Below are 20,291 nucleotides of genomic sequence, written 5' to 3' on the forward strand. Positions count from 1 at the left end.
TTCTCCACAAATTACCTGGTCTGACCGGATAAGCCTCTTGTTCGTTTCCCTAAGACTAAGGGGCCAGCTGTATCCTGGGTGAACGAATGGCTTTATTTTAACAGTGGGAAGGTCTTTAATCTATTTTCTGGTAAACATTGCAAGCAGGTAGCATGTGGTTATCACCATGGGAAAAACAAGCTGTTTTTTGATTCCTTCTGGTAATTTGTTCTGGTCAACTCACCCTGTTTTTCCTGAGTCCAGGCCTTCTTTTGCAATCATGTTGATTTTATCCTGTGTTTATTATTTTCTCTGGTTCCTGAGGCCTGATCTGGGAGGACAGTCCTGTTTTAGGAGAGGACACGCCATCACAGGCATCTTCCCTGTATCTTTACATCCATTTACTACCTGAGATATCAGTGAGTGAAGGGACATATAACAAATACCGTAAGGTCTATGGAGAGAGGAACCCAGAACTCCCAAGGAAACCAGCAGGAAACCACAGAACCTAAGAGAAAGTCTGAAATTGTGGTATCATGCATGGTGAGCTGAATTAGCAGCTTTTCAAATTGCCTCTGAAAAGCAAATAACGTTGATAAAAAAAAATTTGTAACCCCTCAGATGATTGTAGAAGTGTACAGGCAGACCTCATTTTATTGTTCTTTGCAGATATTGTATTTTTTTTTTTAATGGAAGGTTTGTGGCAACCCTGCGTTAAGTCTTCTGGTGCTATTTTTCTAATAGCCTTTGCTCACTGGGTGTGTGTGTCACATTTTGGTAATTCTTATCACCGACAAAAATTGTTGCCTGCCACTTAAGTAAACAGTGAACATTGCCCGCTATCAAGCCATCAGCCACTGCAGCTGCAATCCCCAATGGTGCACCTGGAGGGTAATTCCGATGGAGAAAAACAGGATACTGGCCCTAGATAGTTAAGATGCATATCTAAGGAGTAATTTCAGTGAGCCCAGACTCTTACATCTTCCCAAAAACAACAACAACAAAAAAAGCACTAAATTATTAACTTGAGATGTCTGGTTTTTTGTGATTAGCAGTAATCCTTTGATGTTCAAGTCCATGTTTTGTTTATTTATTTTCCGCAAAACTCCTATATATCCTGGCTCCTCCCTTACCTCTTTGGAACAGTTCCTCAGAGCTATCTGAGAGGCTGTCTCCTGGACTGTGGTCCTCAGTAAGTTCCCCAAATAAAACCCAACTCACAACCTTTAGGTTGCTGTTTTTTTTTTTTTTTTTAAGTCAACATAACAAATTTTTAGTCTTTCATTATTATATTTATTATGGTGATCGATGATCAATAATCTTTGATGTTGCTATTGTAAAAAGATTATGACTTGCTGAAGGCTCAGAGGATGGTTAGCTTTTTTTTTATCAAGAAAGTATTTTTTATTTAAGGTGTGTACTTTTCTTTAGACATAAAGCTATTGTACACTTAATAGACTACAGCATGGCATAAACGTATCTTTTATATGCACCTGGAAACCAAACAATTTGGGTGATTCACTTTGCTGTGATATTCTGGGTGGTCCGGAACCAAACCTGCAATATCTCTGAGGTATGCCTGTACAAGTCACCCCTTTTTGTGCAACTTGTTAGGGTATTTTCTTAGCTATGTTATTCAGAAGCTAGTTTTGATAATTCTATTTTGCAAGTAACACTTATCAAGACAGGCCTTAAATGAAGTAATATTGTAATAACTGGAAAAAAAACACAAAACACCCAAACCAAACAAACAAACAAAAACTGGCGAATGTTCACAAAAAGTCTCCTCATCTGATGGCTTCCTGTGTGCCAAGCCCTGTCTTCTCCAGGGCTGACAGGTGTCTTCAGGCTGGAACGTCACACGCACTGTCTTAGCTTCTGGGGACCCATCTCTCTGCCCTGCTGGTCCCCTGACTTTGCAGTGTGTGTGGCCTGCTTCTTCCAGTTAGGAGACCCCTGAACACAGGGTGCACCATGGCTCTGTCTTTGTCCCCCCAGGGCTGAGCACAGGTCTGGCATGAAGCAGGCACTCAGTTACTGCTGAACAATGGACAACGGTTGTCCTTGACCGGAGGTTGTAAATACAGTCTGGGTGTTGCCGGAGGATCGGTTCTTGTCTTGAGCAGGAAAGAATTCAAGAGCAAGCCGTGGTAAAGTGAAAGTAGATTTATTCAGGGAGATAAACACTCCGTAGACAGAGTGCAGGCTGTCTCTGAAGGCAAGAGAGGTGGGCCCCAGGCTGTGGGTGTGGTTAGTTTTTATGGGCTGGGTAACTTCATATGCTAATAATTGCGAGGATTAGTCCAACTATTTTGGGGAAGGGGCCGGGGTTTCCAGGAATTGCACCCCTACCCACTTTTTGGCTTTTTATGGTCAGCCTGGGAACAGTCATGGTGCCCGTAGGTGTGTCATTTAGCATGCTAATGTATTACAATAAATGTCTAATGAGGCCCAAGGCTTACTACAAGTTGAATCTTCTGCCACCCTGGGCTAGTTGGCTCTAATCAGTTTATGTCGCACCCTCAATTGCTTTGCCATTCTTTTAATGGTTGTGCTCTGCCCCCTTCCTTCCTGTCTCATGCGGAGTTATTTTACTACTTCATGGAGGAGCCCTGTTTGAATCATTTTCTATCCTCTCCTGGACCCTGCCACCATCCCACCTGAGCCCCTTCTAGAAGATTCCTGAGGTCCTCCTGATGTTGAGACTCTGTCATTCGGGGTGACCCTATCACTTACTGGCCAGACTACTCCCAACCCCCACCAATGCCTCCTCCTCTGTGCCCTTCAGCTCCCTCAGTCCTCAGGCCCCACACCCATCCCAAGGATGTGCACAGAAAGGAAGGGGTCATGTCATTGTCAAGGGCAGCGGACCGTGGCTCAGCTCTGGCTCTTCTGCCAAACTTGGCCACATGTACTATAGGATAAGAGTTTCAGAAGTTGGAGCCAAGGGTCAGGATGGACACCGACAAGTGGAAAAAAAAGTTTAGTCCTAACTCCTTCAGTTCAGTACAGCATACCTTTATTGAGTACCTAAGAAACGATGCTGCCGAAGATGAGCAGAGACAAGAGAAACTGCAGCAGCCTCCCCTGGCATCTCTGTGCGTGCTTATGTGATAGCGGTGCTAGGTCGGGGCAGTCCTGGTGTGAAGTAACAGTGGGTTCAAACGGCATGGCTGCTCCCAAACTCCACTCGCAAGCTCTGCTCTTTACAAGAGCTGCTGCATGAGGCAGAGATGGAATCTCTCCTCTATTTGGGAGACTTTATAGTTTTTCCCTTTAAATTCATTATCCACAGGCCCCAGTGGGAGAACTGGGTCTCCAGTTTGAGGTTTTGGACACACACTTCACATGACTGATGTAAACTGTTGCATAACTTTGCAAAGGACTTCTTGTACATTCCAGAAATTCCCCATCAGCTGAAAAACCCAAATTATTCAGTGTCTGGCCCTAGGGAATTCAAAGCCCTTTATCCTCAAACAGACTTTTTTTTCCCCTCATGGTGCTCCTTTGATGGGAAGTATTGAGAGAGAGGAACGCAAACCCAGAGAGGTCAAGAGGCACACAGGTGTCCGAGGGAGGGCAGCGATGGGGCTGAGTGTGGCCTCCCCAAGCTGCTGCCTGGCAGTCCCGGACAGCTCCTGGATTCTCTCCCATTTGGGCAGCATCCTTTCAGTGCCACATGGGTCACCTCCTCAATGTGATCAAATTGACACGTTTCTTGCAGTGAGCTCCTTCTAGGAATTCCTCAGGTCCTGCTGAGGAAATTCAGAGTGAGTGCTGCAGAGAGAAAATGGGCTCCTGGTGGTCATATTCCTGGTCTGACCTCTGCCACCAGGGTGCTGGGCTCTGTGAGGCTCACGGAGTGACACCGGAGACTGGAGGCTCGAGGGCCAAGGTCGCCATGGTGAAGTGATGGCTTGGAGCAGGCATGTCCTCTACCTGCTGGCTGCCCTTGCTTCTCCCAGCAGAGTTTCTGAGTGGCAGCATGAGGTGATGGCAGGTGGGGGTCCAGTGGTTCACGTGTCTGATGAGGATAAGGGCTTGTGGTTCTGCGGGAACTCTGGGCCAGGCACTGGGGAGGTAGCTGAAGCCCATGCCCTGGAAGCTAGGTCATGTTCTGCTCTCCTGAGCAAGAGAGGTGTGGAGTGAACAGTGAATAGACCATGCCATCCAGCCACATAACACGGCCCAAGTCACAGCTTCAGGGTTGCTCACTGCTCGGGCCAGTCTCCCATGCAGACCCCAACGAGCAAGTTCCTGGCTCCTCAGGCTTGGGTCTGCATCCTGTGAGTGCTCACCTTGGAGCCAAGCACCAGGGACATGCGACTCATGGCACCTGGGCGGGTGGACAGATAGAAACACAGGTTCTGGATTCCTCAGCTGGTGCAACCAATCAGGGCCTGGCCACCAGCACTCAGTGTGCACCGGCTGCTGGGGGCCCCGGAAGAGGCTGGTGCTGGTGGACTACTTGGCCGCCACCAGCTGCTCCAGGCGCTGTAGCATTGTCAGACGCAGAGCTTGGAACCTGGAAGGAGACACAGCCCAGAGGGCTCACTGATACAGGAGGGAACAGGGAGGGGAAAGCAGAGGGAGAGAGCGTCCAGATGCCTGGGCCCGGAGACCCATGGCTCCCCGACTAGTGGATTAGTGGCCACCATCTCTCCTCTGCCAAGGAGAGGGAGGAGCCACGCCTGCATCCTGGGAGGCCAGTGGCTTCTAGGAACGTCAAACAGGGCTGCAGACCCTGTCAAGCTTCAAAGCAGAATGCTGCCGTTTCTATTGCAAGATTCTCCAGTAAGTACGGGAGTGTGTGGGAGTAGACAGGCCCTGGCTCTGCGGTCACGGGGTGCTGCCTCCTTCCTCATCTCAGGCTGTTTCTTCTCTGTACACTGACCAGACTGACCCGGTGGCCCCCAGGTCCTTTCCAGCTCGCGTGACACTGCTGACTGCATGTGGACTATTTCCTCTGATTGAGGTCTCTGCAGACTACCTGAATGGGACCTGACGGCCCTGATAGAAGCCTTGGGGTGGGGGTGGTTGGGGGGCTGTGGCTTTCCAAGAATTATTCAGCCAGAAGCAGAATCTGAACCAGCCCGCTGGCCACAGGCCCTGATAGTGAGCAGCCTACCTCAATCCCTCCCTAAGAGGAACTCTGGGGCTGGGCTTTGCCCTACAGATGGAGAGACTGATCACTGGGATGAGCAACCTGGCTGACACAGCTGGGCTCTGATGTAGCTTCCCCAGGAGCCAGCACAGGACACCTGTTCACCTGTCCATTGAACTGGTCCCCTGCACCTGAAAACATTGGCTGGTGCAAGGAGTCCCACTAACGGCTGCTTTTTGGCAGGCTCAGAACTCCCGCAAGGATGAAAGGCCCAGACCAGGCTAAACATGCAGCGAGCGGGCCCCCTCCTCAGTCGCTCCTCCAGAACAGTGTCACCAGCAGAACTCACAACCCAGGTCCAGTGCCCACCGTGCTCCTGTCTAACTCTCCTGCCAAGTTTTCACAGCTTGTGCCTGCCCCGTGCTGGTGAGGTGCCGAGGCTAGATGGCCAGCTGTCACCCCAGCTTGGTGTCCATTTCAAGCCAGGGGCCAGAGGGCGGTTAGCAGGCCTCCCCAAGCCGCATGAGGGCACCCGGCACTCCGGGAGGGGAGAGCTCTCCCAGCCCCGGGCCCGGGGCGTCTGCCCTGCAGACTTGCCCTGATGGGCAGGACCCACGACTGGCTCTTTAAGTGCTGCTTACTTCATGGTCAGTTTGATTATTTCTCTTTCCTCCTCTTCTTTTAATTTTTCAACAAAACTGTCCAGCACCGGCATTTCAAACTTAATGTACTGAGCGACCTAGAAAATCCAAGAACATTTTAATGTGCTTTAAATTAGAAGCCAAACATACGTTTTCTTTTCCTCATGGCTTCCAGAGCCAATGGCATGGCCGACTCGGCAACGTCTCATATCCAAGGAAGAGGCTGCCCTCTAGTCTCCCACCCGCAACGCTGTTCTGTGTGTGCCAGGACGCGAGGCTGGAGCCCATTCTGACCTCAGAGGGAACTCTGAACAGTGGGAGGAAAGATCCAGCTGAATTTTAGGAAAAGCATTTAATAGTGAGCAGAGTCACACTGGGTATTCTCTGCGGGGTGGGGAGGAGATGGTGGGAACACATTGTTTCCAACAATGGAATGAAACTACACTAGTCTGTGAATGCACAGGGACACAGGGTCACCAGGCCTGCTCCTTTGGGTCCACACCCTGTCGGTTTTTCTGTGCTGGGGAGTCTGGAAATGTGCTCATCGCCCAGCCAGGACCCAGGTTGTCCTGAGACACAGAGACCCTTAGGTTCCTTTCCATAAGCCCCCATCAGGCCCTAGTTAAGGAACCCTTAACCAGGCCACATCTTTAATGTTATAACAACAGAACACACTTCAGTGAAGCCAGAGACTACCTGCCTGAGAGAGGAAAAGGCCAGGCCATGATTTTCTAAGACCCAACATCTTTTTTCCCTAAGCCAGCGGATGGATCTGGTGATGTCTCACAGGAAGAAGGGCTGGAATCAGCACTGCGCTGGTCCTTCAGGACGGCCGTGGGGCCCCTGGAAACACCGCCCAAGAGGGCTCTGCCCGAGGTCACCATAAGAGTCCTTGGGAGTCCCCACGCTGTCACCCAGCCCCTCCCTCAGGAGAAAGCCCCCCAGCCCCCACTCACATCATGGGGGACTTCCTCGCCCAAGTCAGCCTCCATCAGGAATATCTTGGCGATCTTCTCACATGGCCCATGCAGGATTCTGGAAATCAGTGGGTACTCACAGTCTTTTAATTTTGTCCGCTCTGAAAAACGAGGTTGTAGACAAAATTCATGGGAAATTAGGAACACTTGTCTTTGTTCCGGGACCAGAATGAGATGGAAGACAGATGTCCAGGGGTCCTGGCAACACCACCAGCTGTTGTGTGGTAGACAGTGCCCTGAGGATGTGTGATCACGTCATTCTGCAAAGGCCCAGCTTGGGGAGAAACAGAGGCCGAAGGAGCGGGAGATGGGAAGTGGACCTGTGGAGGCCAGGCCCACTCAGTGATCAGACCTGGGCTGTGCACAGAGGGTCGTGCAGCGTGGGCTCTGCAACAGCAGGTGTCAGTGGGCGAGGGGCTTCAGATCCACCTCGAAGACCCAGATGCCCCTCCTCCCCACTCCCCGCTGAACCTACTGGAGACAGCGGCTTCCCACGTGGTTTTGCTGGCACTCTGAAAGGGATGACAAGTGTGCCTGGATCTGGGCCTGGGAGGGGCGATCAATGTGGGGGCACAGCGTGTCCCAAGGCCAGGAGGGCCAGCTGCCCCGGGCCTGCCGCACAAGTCAGCCCAGCCCTCGGAGAAGGAGCACACAGAGTGAGCTTGCCAAATGGACAGACTTTTGTTTTTCTGATGAAGAAGTAAAGGCAGACACTTACCCCCAGACTCATGGACCATGTAGAGAGCAAACTCACTGGGGCCATTTTCCACCTGCACAGGCAGGGACAGAAAGTCAGGCCATGGCTTTTTCAATATAGGAGAGATAGAAAGGGACCCCTGGCAGTAATCACATCCCCAGTGTCACACACACAAATCCCAGGGACCCTCCCCTCCTTCTGCTTAAATTCCAGAGACGCCAGCTCAGCAGAGGAAACCTCCCTGCTTCTACCCAAAGAGCCAAGGGCTCTTGCCAGCCCCCTCCCCCCATGCAACAGCAAACCACCGGCATCTGGGGCAAGGCCGCAGGGGGCCAGACTTACTCGGAACTTGTTCAGCAGCAGGGTGAGCACCTGCAGAGTGGTCATGGTGCTGTTGACTCTCACGTTGGTCATGGACCCATAGGCAGGAGTGAACACGGAAGTCTGTACAGGAAGGGGGAGGCAGTTCAGGGCAAGGCCAGTGGGGACACGGGGCTGACGTCACACGGGGCTGGGCATCCTGTTGGCCAGATGCTACCAAGAAGACTGGAGCAGCAGGTGAACTTGGGCCCTGGGTACACCTGCATTGTCCATTCACACAGATTCTACCCAAGCTGTGCCCAGATCTGGGCAGCTGTAATAGCTCACATCTTACGATGGGCTCTAAGAATGATGCCAAGAAAGCTGTAAGGGCCAGCTCTCTGGATTCTAGGTAACCAGGGCCCTGGATGAAATTCCCAGGGGTCTGAGGTACCAGTCTCTCCTTCACTCTTTCTATCCATCAAATCACTAAGTGTCTGCTGATTCGAAGGCTGAAAGTTCTCAAAGCTGCCCTTCCTCTCTATCCTCCCAAAGTAGAGGCCCTCGATTTATACTGCATCAGCCTCCCAACGTTTCCCCTTCCCGTCTCAGCCCTTTCAATCCATTTTCCACACTGTTGCCTGAAGGAACGATCTTTCAAAAATTTTACAACTTGAAGGGTGTTCTGGACCAGCTGCATAAAGCCTCTGGCGCCGCCGGCCCAGACTCCTGAGTCAAAGTCTGCACTTGAGGAAAATGGCCTGAGATGCTATCAGTACAGTATGATTTGAGGCGTACTGTCTTAGAGCACAGCCCACAGCCTAAACAATGCCATCATGGCTCCTCTGACATCATGCCCGTGTGGTACCGTGGTTCCCGCCCACGCACCCTGTGTTCCAGCCACACAGCTTCTGCACCCCAGTTTGGGGGCCAGTGATATTCTTGAAGGCATCTTGCCTTTGTTCATGAGACACCGTATGTGAAGTCAGCCAGGGCATTGCCTGAGGCTAAACAAGTCCTCAGTGAACACTAGCCAGGTAGTAAGCCCGCGAAACACTTTACATATAATCTTGCATTTAATCCTCGTAACAGCCCTGAGAAGTATCTGTCACTAGTCTCCTTTTCTTCGGAAAGACATGGAGACTTAGAGAGGTTAAGTAGCAAGTCGGCATCACCCATCTAGAAAGGACAGAGCCACCCCAAACCTCAGGCTTTACCACCGAAGCACAGGGGGCCTCCCTGCGTGCACGGCTCCCCTGTGGGTAAGCTCCTCCCCACTTTCCAAAATGGAATTCCAGTTCACACATTCCTCCTACAGGGTCCTAGCCCTGCTTTTCCCAGGATGTAACTGGGGCTCGGGACGTGTGAGGGACTTGTTCAGTGTCCCCAGCTGGTCCCCAAGTACTAGAGCCAGACTCAAACCCAGACCTGCCTTCTCCACAGTGGAGACGTGGAATGACTCTGGGTTATACAGAAAGGTAGATGAGGCTTTCAGTTTCCAGGAAATGTGGACTAGAGGAGTCCAGCTATTTCTAGGAGGAGAGAGGTCATGTCAACAAGACATTGTTAGCGTTTCTTCTGCCTGAAGTCCTTTCTCAAGCTGATACCAACCGGCTCCCAGTAGGAACAAAGGTCCCCTGGCTGTTTTCCCATCTCTGACCACTATGATTTCTCCCTCAAAGAACACACTGAGTTTAACAGGTCAGGGACAAGCAGTGAAAACAGGTACCAAGCTTTACCCAATCTGGAAACCAAGCCAACATTATTGTGAATAAGAACAGTTTTGGAAAATAATTGAGTGTAGCAGTAGTATACAGTTCTAAGAAATAAAACCTAGAACAACCACCGAGGAAATTAATTCTAGGAATTTCTTTCTTTCTTTCTTAAAATTGTTGCCTATGACTCAAGTACTTTGTTACCTGATTTCTAAGGACACTGATTCTGAAAGGATGTAGAACAAGGTGAAAAAGAGGGGGCCCCTCACTCATCCAGGAGATGAGTCCACTGTCCAACATGCCTGAGACACAAGTTCATGTCCTGGAAGGTACTCTGTTTGCCTGGAAGAACGGAATCGCATTTCGCAGGTAAAGCTGTGAGTTGGGGGAAAGCTGCCTTGACCAGGTGACAGGCTAGTGTGTCTAGTGTGGGGCTGGCTAGGAAGCCCTTCTTGGGAGGATGGCTCCAATGGATGTGAAAGGCTGTGATGAAAGCCCCCACTGTTCATTTCTGTTCATTTCAAAGGCTACAGAGCACTCAGACATCTCCACGTCCTCGTGACATTTGCAATGACTAACATAAGGTTTATTGTGTCCAACACACCTCTTAGAGATGAATGGCTCCCTTAGAGGAGAAGTGAATGTACTGAAAACAAACCCACTATTCAGTACCTTGAGTCATGGAGCAAAAGCCTCCATTTTTAGAAATGCAGAACTAGAAAGAGCTTAAACCCGTGCAAATAGTCTTTTAAATTTTTTGAAGAATCCCTTAAAATAGCGTATTAATATATATTCAAATACCAGCAGGTGGTGCTTACTTAACACTTTACAGACCAAACCCCTTTGGAACAAGATACAAAGACTACTCAAATCCGATGGCGGGTCCTTGGGCTAATTTAAACACTCTTAATCTCGGTGTAACTTCAGCTCTCCCTCACTCTCACCCTCTCGGGAAACTCTACTCTCAAATAGTCCTGGGTTTTCCTGGATTTAGCAGAGATACCCTCTCATCACTCATTATCACATGCTGCAAACTTAGCAGGGAGTGGAGGGAGGGCTTGTTAGTAAAGCAGAGTGCCTTCAGCTCATTTTGTTGCATTCTTCATCCTCCAGTGCAGGGCACCCCCAGAGCAGCTTGACTGGCTCCTGGCAGACCTCCCCTGTGCGACTGTCCTTCACATCTGACCCTGGCCCCCTCCTCCTCCCATGAGTCATCACCTATCAAGAAGGGCAGCTGCTTAACCTGGAAAGCTTGGCTTCCAATTTCTCAGTGCTGCAGGATGTGGCCCTGTTACAGGACACTCCATCCAGGCCTCACCCAAACTGCCACTCACGCCATTTATAGTAACAATCAACTTCTCTTTTTACAGTTTGGTTTGTTTATGGAATGATGTCATCTGGGGAAGGAGATCTTTTTTCCTGAGGTCAGTACAATACATCCTTGGACAAAAGGCTAAGTGCTGGGAATCGGGAGCAGTGTGGGTTCTCTGGGACCCAGACCCACGTGCTCCTGGGCTCACCCCAACCAAGTTGGCTTAATCTACTGCGTGACATGACAGTAGGGTACATGACGTTCCCGTGAAAATCTCAGCTGAGCTCGGGTGGAAACCTCCGAGAAAACTGCCTGGTTAAAGATTAATTTGGCATCACGTTCCAAAAATCCCTGCAACTCGTGGGAATGAACTGACAGTGTGTGTGTGGCGGAAAAAATACAGGCTTTGGAGTCATGAACTGGAACATTGTTTCGATGTGACTTTGGGCAAGAGATTTCCCCTCCTGAGCCCGTTTCTCCATCAGGACAGGGGCACGACCACATCTGCACACAGGGTCATGGTGAGGGTGAATTCTGGCATGACTATCACTGGACCCAGCCTACAGAAGGCCCAACGACTGCACGCTTGCTTGGGGCAGGTTCCCTGTGGCCTCAGCTTCAGGGCTCAGAGGAGAGGCCAGGCTGGGACATCACCTTGTGGTTGTAAAAGTGCCCGTTGATGGAGAAGCGGTGTCGCCGGATCTTCTGGGCCTCCCCGGGTGCGCGGCACCTGGGCCTTCTCTGGACCACACAGGCTGCATCGCTCTTGGTCCGCATCAGCTGTGGGGTCTCCTCGTCCTCCTCCAGGGGCTCTGCAGCGGGAAATGGACTGGAGGGTCAGGCCTTGGGGCACACTGGTGACAGCACCGCTCCTGTGGCCGTGCTCTGTGTGGGGCAGCAGACAGTAACATTAACGCTGTCCCTGCGCCAGAGGCCGGGCTCCAGCTTGAGTGATGCCCGCCTTGCAGACAGGAAAGGTGACCCCCAGACGGGATAACCTGTGTCACGGCAGAGGGCCATAGGCCTCTGGGCCTCTGTCTCCGGGCACCCAGGGCAGGTCTTTGACAGCCCCCATCCCTGTCCTCTGGGACAAGCACTTCACTGAGTGTGAGTGGGGACCACAGGGGGACAGACACATGGTCATGGGTCCCAGTATGGAGGGAAGAGTCCCAGGGGCCTGCAAGGCCCTCTGCTGATGTTCTCTTGTTTCTGTAAGACAGCACAGTACAAGGACTCAGGCAAACGACATCAAACAATGTCACCTCTGCAAGCCTCTGCTTCCTTATCCCTAAGCGAGGAGTCAAGGAGAATGCCACAGATGGAGGAGAGATTTAGCAGGGGCTGCTCCTGAAGGCAAATGAAGCCACTCTTTGCTGCTCCACAAAGCTGGTCTTCAGAGACGGTGGACATGAGCCAACCCCGCCTCTCCTACCCCAGACGAGTGGGACAGGGTCCCACGTAGCTCGAGGGCCCCCTTACCTGAGCCGTCTCTAGAACTCTCCTCCCTGTGTCCAGCCTGAGCACTTGGTTCCTGGGCTGTGACCCCACCATCCTGAAGAGGTGGCTCCTTCCTAAAAGAAGACAGTCATGGTTCTCAGAGGGCTGTTGGCAGAGGAAAGTAACTCTGGCCAAAGAGAAGAGGCTCAGCTGACTCTAGACAGGACACAGAGAGGCAGGGCAGGCAGAGTCGAGGCCAGGATTTCCCACCAAGTCTATGTCAAAGATGTAAAGGAAAGCAGAGGATTGTCACAGTGTCTGCTGGGAGGAGAGGGAGTCTGCCCTGCAGATCTGAGTGGCCTGTGCTGGGCCCCACTGCACGGACACAGGGACACACACAGTGCCTGCGCTCCTGGGCACCGGGCAGAAGTGGCTGGCCTCTGCGGCCACGTGCCGAGTGCGCTCTCTGGGCTGCCCTCAGGCCTGGGGGAGTTGGGCAGGAGCGACCTGGAGGGGGCCGACCTCCAGGCCACTGAGCAGAGTGAACTCCAAGCCAGGGCAGCCGGTGAGGGGCTGGAGGACTGGGTGCGATAGGACCTAACCGTGCAGAGAGAGCGAGCCGGGGAGGAGCCTGGCCAACGCTGAGAGGCCTCTGAGGGTCCTTGTCTGAGACTGCTCGTGTGACCAGTTTTACCTTGGGGAGGGGGAAACACGAGTCATCCTGGCGGCCTCTCTAAGGAGCCCATCCGCACTTGACCAGGGACACCTGGGGCTGCCAGGGGTGTCAGCCTGCTAAGTAAGGGCCCTCAGCGCAGCAACTTTACTTGAATTTTTGAAGGGGAAAACGTTTTAAATTTCTGAATTTTAGAGAGATTTAGCACACACAGAAGCAAGCAAAACTCAGCAGCCAACTGCCTGTCTTTGCGGCTGGGGTGGGACAAGGCAAACGTCCATTAAACGGTAAGACCGGTGGAAAACCATTTTGTCCTGATCAAAACATTCCTCTGATGTTAAAAGAAATCTGATAGTAAATTCTGAAAAAAGTTATAAAACGAAGTTCTGATATTGAAATAAAAGCAGAGCAGGAGGAGGCTAAATGTGTACGTATTTTTAAAGATTGAAGAGGAAATGCTGCGATCCTGAGCTTGCAAAAGGTGTTGGGAGCTCCCCACCTACAGCCCGCTCTCTCTTACAGACAAGGAATGTTTGAGAAACACAACTGGAGGTGAAGGGAGCCTGGACCCTTCTCCAGGAGGGCGGTGACTTGGTCGTCATGGAGAAGGACCATTGAGGGTGAGGCTGCAGGTTGGCGGGTGAGATCGTGGTCTGAGGCAGTCGCGGGGGTGACAGGGAGGAGGCTGGGTTATGCTCCCAGACCCGTGCCCCAAACCAGAATGGGGCTTTCACCCTGAAGCTGAGATCAATTTCCCCCACCCCCGACACCCCAAACAGTACTTTTGGGTTGAACAGGTGTCCTGGAGACCACCTGGCCCCGCCCCTCCCAGCCTGGCACTCACGGGTGGCAGCTGGATTGTCCAGGCATCCAGGAGGTAGAGGAGAGGTGTACTCGCTCCCTGTCATCCTGTATCTGCAGCCGGATGGGCCGCCTCAGTCCCCAGGAGATGCTGAGGAGCCCCTCGATGACCAGAGCCCCTTCTTCCTGTGGGGACCCACACAGATCAGCCTCTTCCCCGAGAGCAGCCGCCCTCAGGGGTCACTGTCCCCCTTCCCCATCCCCGTCAGGACTTAGCACCAGTCCATGGGACTCGCTGTGTGCTCGGGGCCCCCAAACACACCCTCCCTGGGGTCCTGCCCTCCTCCAGGGGAAGGCCTGCGAACTTCTATGTGCTCCAAGGCACGAGGCCACGGGCCCGAGAGGAAGCCTGAGGCGTGCCCTTCCACCGCTTGGCTGCTCGGTCCCGGCCAGCAGCTGAGTCAGGTGTCCCACGGGAACGCAGCTGCTGTCTGGCCGGCACGTTCACACAGCGGCAAGGAAACATGTTCCAGGGAAACATGGCCATGCTGACACCAGTGCCACACAAGATGCCTCTCCACCCATCACTGCCTGGACAGGGGGTCCCAGGGTCACCTGGTCCTCAGGGACTGTGCCAAAGGCACTCACGCCCACTCCAGCAGAGACGGCTGCTCCTCGGAGCTGGGTCTCAGCCTTACCCTTCTCCCTACACTGTTCCCATTAGTGGGCTGAACCCACCCCCAGATTTCCAAGCTGGTTTCTTTCCTGAGGGCCATTCTTGCTTTTCTCACCACCTGGGACACAGCCAGCCCACGGCCCACCACTGGCACACACACATAGAATATCTACGACAGTTCCCATCCTGTGTCCCCAGCCAGCCTTCATATCACTAGGTCTGCAGATGGCACGGCTACTCCACTGCCGCCAAACCCTGAGGTCTTAATGGACAGAGCCCTCCAGAGGCACCCTCGGCCAGCTCCCACTCATTCCCCTCAGGTCCTTGATTCTGTTTCTCTGACCTATTTCCGGCTCCTGTCTGCGCATGACCACCTCTGGGCTCTCCGTGCTCAGCCCAGTCACCCCAACGTGTGGGCATGGCCAGGCTGCCTTGTCTGCGCCCTCAGAGCACCTGCCAGAAACCTTCTCAGCCTCACTCTTCCCCAGAACCCAGGTCTTCCCAGCACTGTGCTACAAATCTGCTTTGATATTCATCTTTTGGTAATGAACTTAAAACATCACTCTCCCAATGCGATCTCAAGCACCATTTTAGATTCACAAATTCCATTTTTTAATTGGGAGTTTGGGATTTGCAGATACTGACTGGTATATATAAAATAGATTAAAAGCTTATACTGTATAGTACAGGGAAATATATTCAATATCTTATAGTAGCTTACGGTGAAAAAGAATATGAAAACGAATATATGTACATTCATGTATGACTGAAGCATTGTGCTGTATACCAGAAATTGACACAACATTGTAAACTGACTATATATACTTCAATAAAAAAATAAATAAAAATAAAAATAACAAATTCCATTTCTTTCTCCTGGCTGGCACTGAAAACACTGTGAGAACAGAGACCTTCTGGAAAGCTTTATGTCCCTGGCAGTGCTTACAGAGGTGTCCTGCAGTGTCAATTTCACGGTTAGTTAGTAAGAGTTTAAAACACCCTGCTATCCACAGAGAAAACAGTGCTCTGTTCAAGGGTATCAAAAACACACATCGCTTTCTGGAATGGCCTTGCACTATTTGCGAAAAAAGAAAACAAACAGCAAAAAGACCCTACAGCTATTTTTGATAACCTCTGATGCTCCATGGGCGCAGATACGTAACTAACCCTCCCTGGAAAGGAAAGACTAGATTGATCCGGTGGAGTTAAAGGTCTCGTGGGAAGAGTAAAAAAACCCAAAGTGGGGCTCAGTTCTTTATCAGTCTTGGCTTCAGACACCTCTGTCAGATGTTGATACATCGCCAGAGAGAGCCTCTGCCCCACCAGGAACATCTCGCCGTGTTCATTCACATGTTTATTCATAGACACCAGCCCCAGGATGGACTCTGGGTGGAGGGAGAAGCAGCAGACACCGCTCCAGGCCATTTGATGTTTCAGGGGGAGGAAAAGGGGGCACCTCTGGGGCAGGGGCAGTGAGGTTGGACATGCTGAGGCCAGGCTTCAAAGATACCATGTGAAGGTTCTGGGGGCTGTGCAGGGAGGAAGGAGGCAGGAAGACTTGCTCTGGGACTGGGAGCTGCTGCCTCCAAGGCCAGGCTGAGCTGTGCTGGGGATCGGCTGGCCTGATGTGACTCAGCATGGGTGCCCCTAATCTGAGCCCCTTACTGCTGCTCTGGCACCCCTCAGCCTGCCCTCATAGGAATGGAGGGGCTGTCCTGTCTGCCTGCAGCATTCCCTGATCGAATCAGAGGAGACCCAAGGTAGAGGAGAGGCACCCCTAGGCTACTGGGCAGCCCTTACACTCCAGGTGGGGAAGGACATGACAAAAACACAGGTCCGGGAAATCCTACACGTTAGGCAATCATCCTGGGCCCTCTAATTCACTGACCCAGCCAACACTTCCCTCCTCCACGCAGTCTACTGGCTCACTTGCTTGTTGCTAATGAATCAAAGAGAGCCAGAGAAACAGACGCAGGCTGCACAGAAGCTTCCAGATAGAAGAGCCATCAAGGTAGGAATTTCATGTCTAACGGAAATCCCCATCACTGGTTGGCCCCATCCTTGGCCCATCAGGAAGACCCCGTCCAGAAGGCACGCACGTGGGACTGCCAGGCCCTCCTGCTTTGCCTCGGCATGTGGGGTCTGCTCAGCAGTCAGACCTCAGGCTCGGATTGCTGTCTCGGGGACTGCTTTCTGTCCGCTGCCTGCAGAGGCAAGACAGACATGTCCTGGGTGGTCTCATGCTGGGCGGATGATGATCTGAGGTCTGTCTGAGAAGTGCATAGCGCTGGCTTTTACAAGAGCTTTCCAGGGTTGCCCAGCTCGGCCTCAGCCGCCTCCTGTGCTGACACACTCACCCCAGACATTGGCAGTGGCTGCCTAACACAGCCCAGGTGTTTCCCAGTCTCCCTGTTAGCTGCCCCTTTTGGCCCATGCACAGCGGCTAAGTTCCAATCCTTTGAAGCAGATGCTAGATTCTTGCATCCTTGTTTGAACCCTGCAATGTCCTTCCAGCCCCTTCAGAGGGAGACCCAGTGTCCACACCAAGACACACTGACTACTCCTTACGTGGGCCCATCATGCGGGCCCTTTGCTGTCCCCCGAGCATGCCCAGGATACTCTCATCACAGTGGCTTTGAACATGCTGACCCCTCCACGGGGAACACACGACACTCATTTGCTCAGATCTCTGCTCAATGTCCCCTCTTAGCGCAGACACTCCTGACCTGTCCACCACAGGGCAGCTGTCCTTCCCTGTGCAGCTGTGGTTGGTACCCAACATTACAGCACCGAGCCACTGAGTACTTAATCCTCTTCCTCACTAAAAGCTGAGCTCTAGGACACAGTGACTTCATTCACTGCTTCATTCTCCGTGCCTAGAACAGTCACGGGTGCACAGGAGTCCTAATTAGACACCTGGGAAGCAAATAAACAAAGCAGCTCTCATCTGAAAGCACCACATCTGGAAAGGAGTGAGACCAGGATCCCGCAAGCTGCCCTTGGTCCCAGACGAAGGGGGGTATATCTCGATTCCCAGCAGGCCCAGGAGCCCGGCCTCCGCCGCCCCCAGGCTGAGCCCTGCATTGCCCTGTCTGGCAAAGTGCCTTGCAGGTGCAGGCCCAGGCCTCTGCCAGAGCTCACACCCGGCCAGGGTGTCCTGGGGTTGCAGGCTGCTGGTGTAAGATGTAGTGGGGAGCCCTTCTAGGTGACGGTGGCAGACCCCGAGGCTGCTTGGGGGAGCCCGGTGGAGCTCCCGCCTCTCCCAGTGGCCTGAGGTGGCAGGAGTTGTGGCCACCCCACCCTCACTCTGCAGAGTAAACATTCCCAGAACCTCCCACAGGCACAAACACTTGCTCCAAGCTGGCAGCTGGACCAGACCCCGCCCACCAAGCTGTTTTCTTCTGAGAGCCTTCCTGAGCACTGCTATTTTTGGCCCTCATGACAGTAACTGATTGTGGGTGGAAATGTATAAAAGCAACTGCCAGGTCCCGGGATTCGTCAGACAGCTCAGGGAGGAGACCACCCTGGGCCCCAGCACATCTGACAGAGGTTACATCCTCGCCCTCCTCCCAGAAATCCGACGTTGGACCCAGCGCTCCAGCTCCCGGACCCCTATCCCTCTGCTCTGAGTTTCCTGGGACTTCCTTGCTCATCCAGCTTCCCAGCTACCCCCAGACCTCCTCCGCTACAGGTAAGAGACCTTTGAGGGCACTTCTCAACGTTGGATGTGCACAGCCTCACTGCAGGTTAGAGACCAGAATGCAGCTAAAAGCTACAGAGGGCTTTATATTTATAAAGGGTTTTCACATGAGGTATCATTCCATATGTTTCTCCGAGCACCCCCGAGAGGTGGGGATTTATAACCTCATTTTATGGACGAGTAAGCGGAGGCTTGGAGACGGAACTTTGCCAAAGGACCCCAGGTCAGGAAGTGCAGAGCTTGGTTTTAAAGGCAGATTTCCTCTGACTACTGTCCCTTAGGGCTGGGTTCTCTTATTTGAACAGGGTCTTAAACAACAGTAATGATTGAGCCTTAAGTAATGTTGGCAGGAAGGAAGAGTCCAGGAGTTCGAGACTGGTCTTGGATCTGTAGACTTTACACCGCTCTCAGGCATATGTTTCCCCCAGACAGCTCAGATGGGGGAGGGGACACAGGAGGGGTGTCAGGATGGTACGGCAGTCCCTCACCCCTGGTCCCCTGTCAATCAACAGGTTGCTGCTTCCCCGTTGCCGGCAGCCATGAGGTCCCGGCTTTTGCTTTCTGTGGCCCACCTGCCCACGATTCGGGAGACCTCGGAGGAGATGCTGCCTGGGGTTCCTGGAGAGGAGCCCCCCGCCTCCCCCAGCCTGGACGACTACGTGAGGTCCATCTGTCAGCTAGCCCAGCCCACCTCGGTGCTGGATGAGGCCGCAGCCAGGGCCCGACCCAGCAGACCCCACCGGCCAGCCCGTTCCTGCGAGAAGAGCCGCCCCACTGGGTCCCTACGGGACATCACCACCCGCTTCAGCGGCCAGCAGCCCGCACTGCCTGGGGCTAGCCCTGCTGACCCCCTGGACTGGCTCTTTGGGGAGTCTCAGGAAAAGCGGCCAAGTAGGAGGGACCTGCCAAGGAGTACGGCACCCTCGGCTGACCCCTGGGCTTCATGCAGACAGATGGACAGTGGCAAGGCCCAGGGGGCCCCCCGCGGGAGGCTCTGTGATGCCAGGGCACCAGGGCACTCTCTGGGGAGACCATCGAGGAACTGGCGTCAGTGTTCCCAGGCATCCAGGCAATGTGGCCAGGATGCAGCCTCCCCCACCAGCCCCCGTCCCAGAAGCGTCCTCAGAACTCTCTATTTGCACCTCCCAGTGATCCATGAACTGTGACCCCTCCCCAATAAAGGCTTCTGTAAATCGCACCAGGTCTGTGTCAGCTCCCCACCCTCCCGTTGAGGTGGGCACTGCTCCTGGCGGGGCTCTGGGAGAGAACTGCCTCTCTGCAAGGGCTGTATTTGGCAATTCGTAGGGAGACCCCTACTCTGAATAATGTCGTTATCTCACATGATGTGGTGTTAATTAGCTACTCATCCCATCTGCGCTGTCCCTGACCAGCTGATCACCTTGGGCGAGTAATTTAATGTCTCTGTTCCTAGGTTTTCTCATGGGTAAAACGGGGATAATGAATGGGACCTGCCTCCTAGGCTGTGCCGACGAGTAAATGGGCTAAAACCCACACACATCGTGGGGTGCTTGTTAGGAGCCCAGACATAGAGTAGTTATTGTCTGCATGGTTGTGTCACAGGCGGGGAAACAAGGTAGGCGTGGGGAGAGGCAAATCGAAGGTCTCAGCCCCCAGGATCAGAGCAAAGCCCTGGGCACCCCCAAGTCAACCTCTTGGCCTCACTCCCACGAGCCCCTGAGAAAACCTGGGGTCTCAGCAAAATTCCCCTGCCGTGTTTTGGGGGGGCCTGTCACTGGGGCAACCTTGGGCACCTCCGTGGCTCCGGCTCACAAGTTCTGTTGTATCATTGGGAGAGTTCCCCATGCTGGAGGCCGAGACAGACCCTGCACCAGCTCAGCCTGCAGGGTACCACACGGCGGACCCGTCCTCACCCATCCCCACCTGCACCTGCCTCCACCCTCTCAGCCATGGGGCGAAGTGCAGGGTGTGGTCCAGGGGCCCTGCTCTCGGGCAAGTTCGGGTGCTAGGGCCTCACTCCACATGTTCATGGGTCTTCCAGAGCCCTGGATCCCCACATCCTGACAAACCCCGGTTCCCAGAGGCATCTGGCAAGCAGGGAGTTGCGGAGTTGGGAGGGGGTGGGTTTCCTTCCTCAGAGAGGCAGGTGAGGCAGGTGAGACATCAGAGAATCGAGTCAGACCTGAGACCTGTCACCCTGTTCTCCTGGGCCAAGTCTTTCTCTCTTTCTGTCTTTCTCTCCTTTCCTTCTTTCCTTTCCTTCCTTGCTTCCCTTTCCTTCCTTCCTCCCTCCCTACCTC

At 53.0% G+C, this 20,291-nt stretch overlaps 2 protein-coding genes across 3 annotated transcripts in view; one reads left to right on the forward strand and one right to left on the reverse strand.

Moving 5' to 3' along the window:
- Positions 1 to 2,981: 2,981 nt before the first annotated feature.
- The window catches only part of RASSF4 (Ras association domain family member 4), a 33,398-nt gene continuing 16,088 nt past the window's right edge, over positions 2,982 to 20,291 (reverse strand). Inside the window, exons 4-11 of one of the 2 annotated variants that reach the window (XM_010967079.3) lie at positions 13,680 to 13,822; positions 12,205 to 12,296; positions 11,380 to 11,537; positions 7,741 to 7,842; positions 7,420 to 7,471; positions 6,681 to 6,802; positions 5,725 to 5,822; positions 2,982 to 4,504 (exon numbers count right to left, since the gene is read on the reverse strand). In XM_010967079.3, the coding sequence (XP_010965381.1) occupies positions 4,444 to 4,504; positions 5,725 to 5,822; positions 6,681 to 6,802; positions 7,420 to 7,471; positions 7,741 to 7,842; positions 11,380 to 11,537; positions 12,205 to 12,296; positions 13,680 to 13,822 (828 nt within the window). In that variant the 3' untranslated portion in view covers positions 2,982 to 4,443. The remainder of the gene's footprint in view (positions 4,505 to 5,724; positions 5,823 to 6,680; positions 6,803 to 7,419; positions 7,472 to 7,740; positions 7,843 to 11,379; positions 11,538 to 12,204; positions 12,297 to 13,679; positions 13,823 to 20,291) is intronic. The other variant, XM_010967080.3, reaches the window with a different exon arrangement.
- Positions 17,765 to 19,210, forward strand: DEPP1 (DEPP autophagy regulator 1). The gene is made up of 2 exons (XM_010967078.3): positions 17,765 to 18,003; positions 18,525 to 19,210. The coding sequence occupies exon 2, from the start codon at positions 18,552 to 18,554 to the stop codon at positions 19,176 to 19,178; it is 627 nt and encodes a 208-aa protein (XP_010965380.1). The 5' UTR covers positions 17,765 to 18,003; positions 18,525 to 18,551; the 3' UTR covers positions 19,179 to 19,210.

Source organism: Camelus bactrianus, chromosome 11, assembly GCF_048773025.1.
Source record: "Camelus bactrianus isolate YW-2024 breed Bactrian camel chromosome 11, ASM4877302v1, whole genome shotgun sequence".
Classification (NCBI taxonomy): domain Eukaryota; kingdom Metazoa; phylum Chordata; class Mammalia; order Artiodactyla; family Camelidae; genus Camelus; species Camelus bactrianus.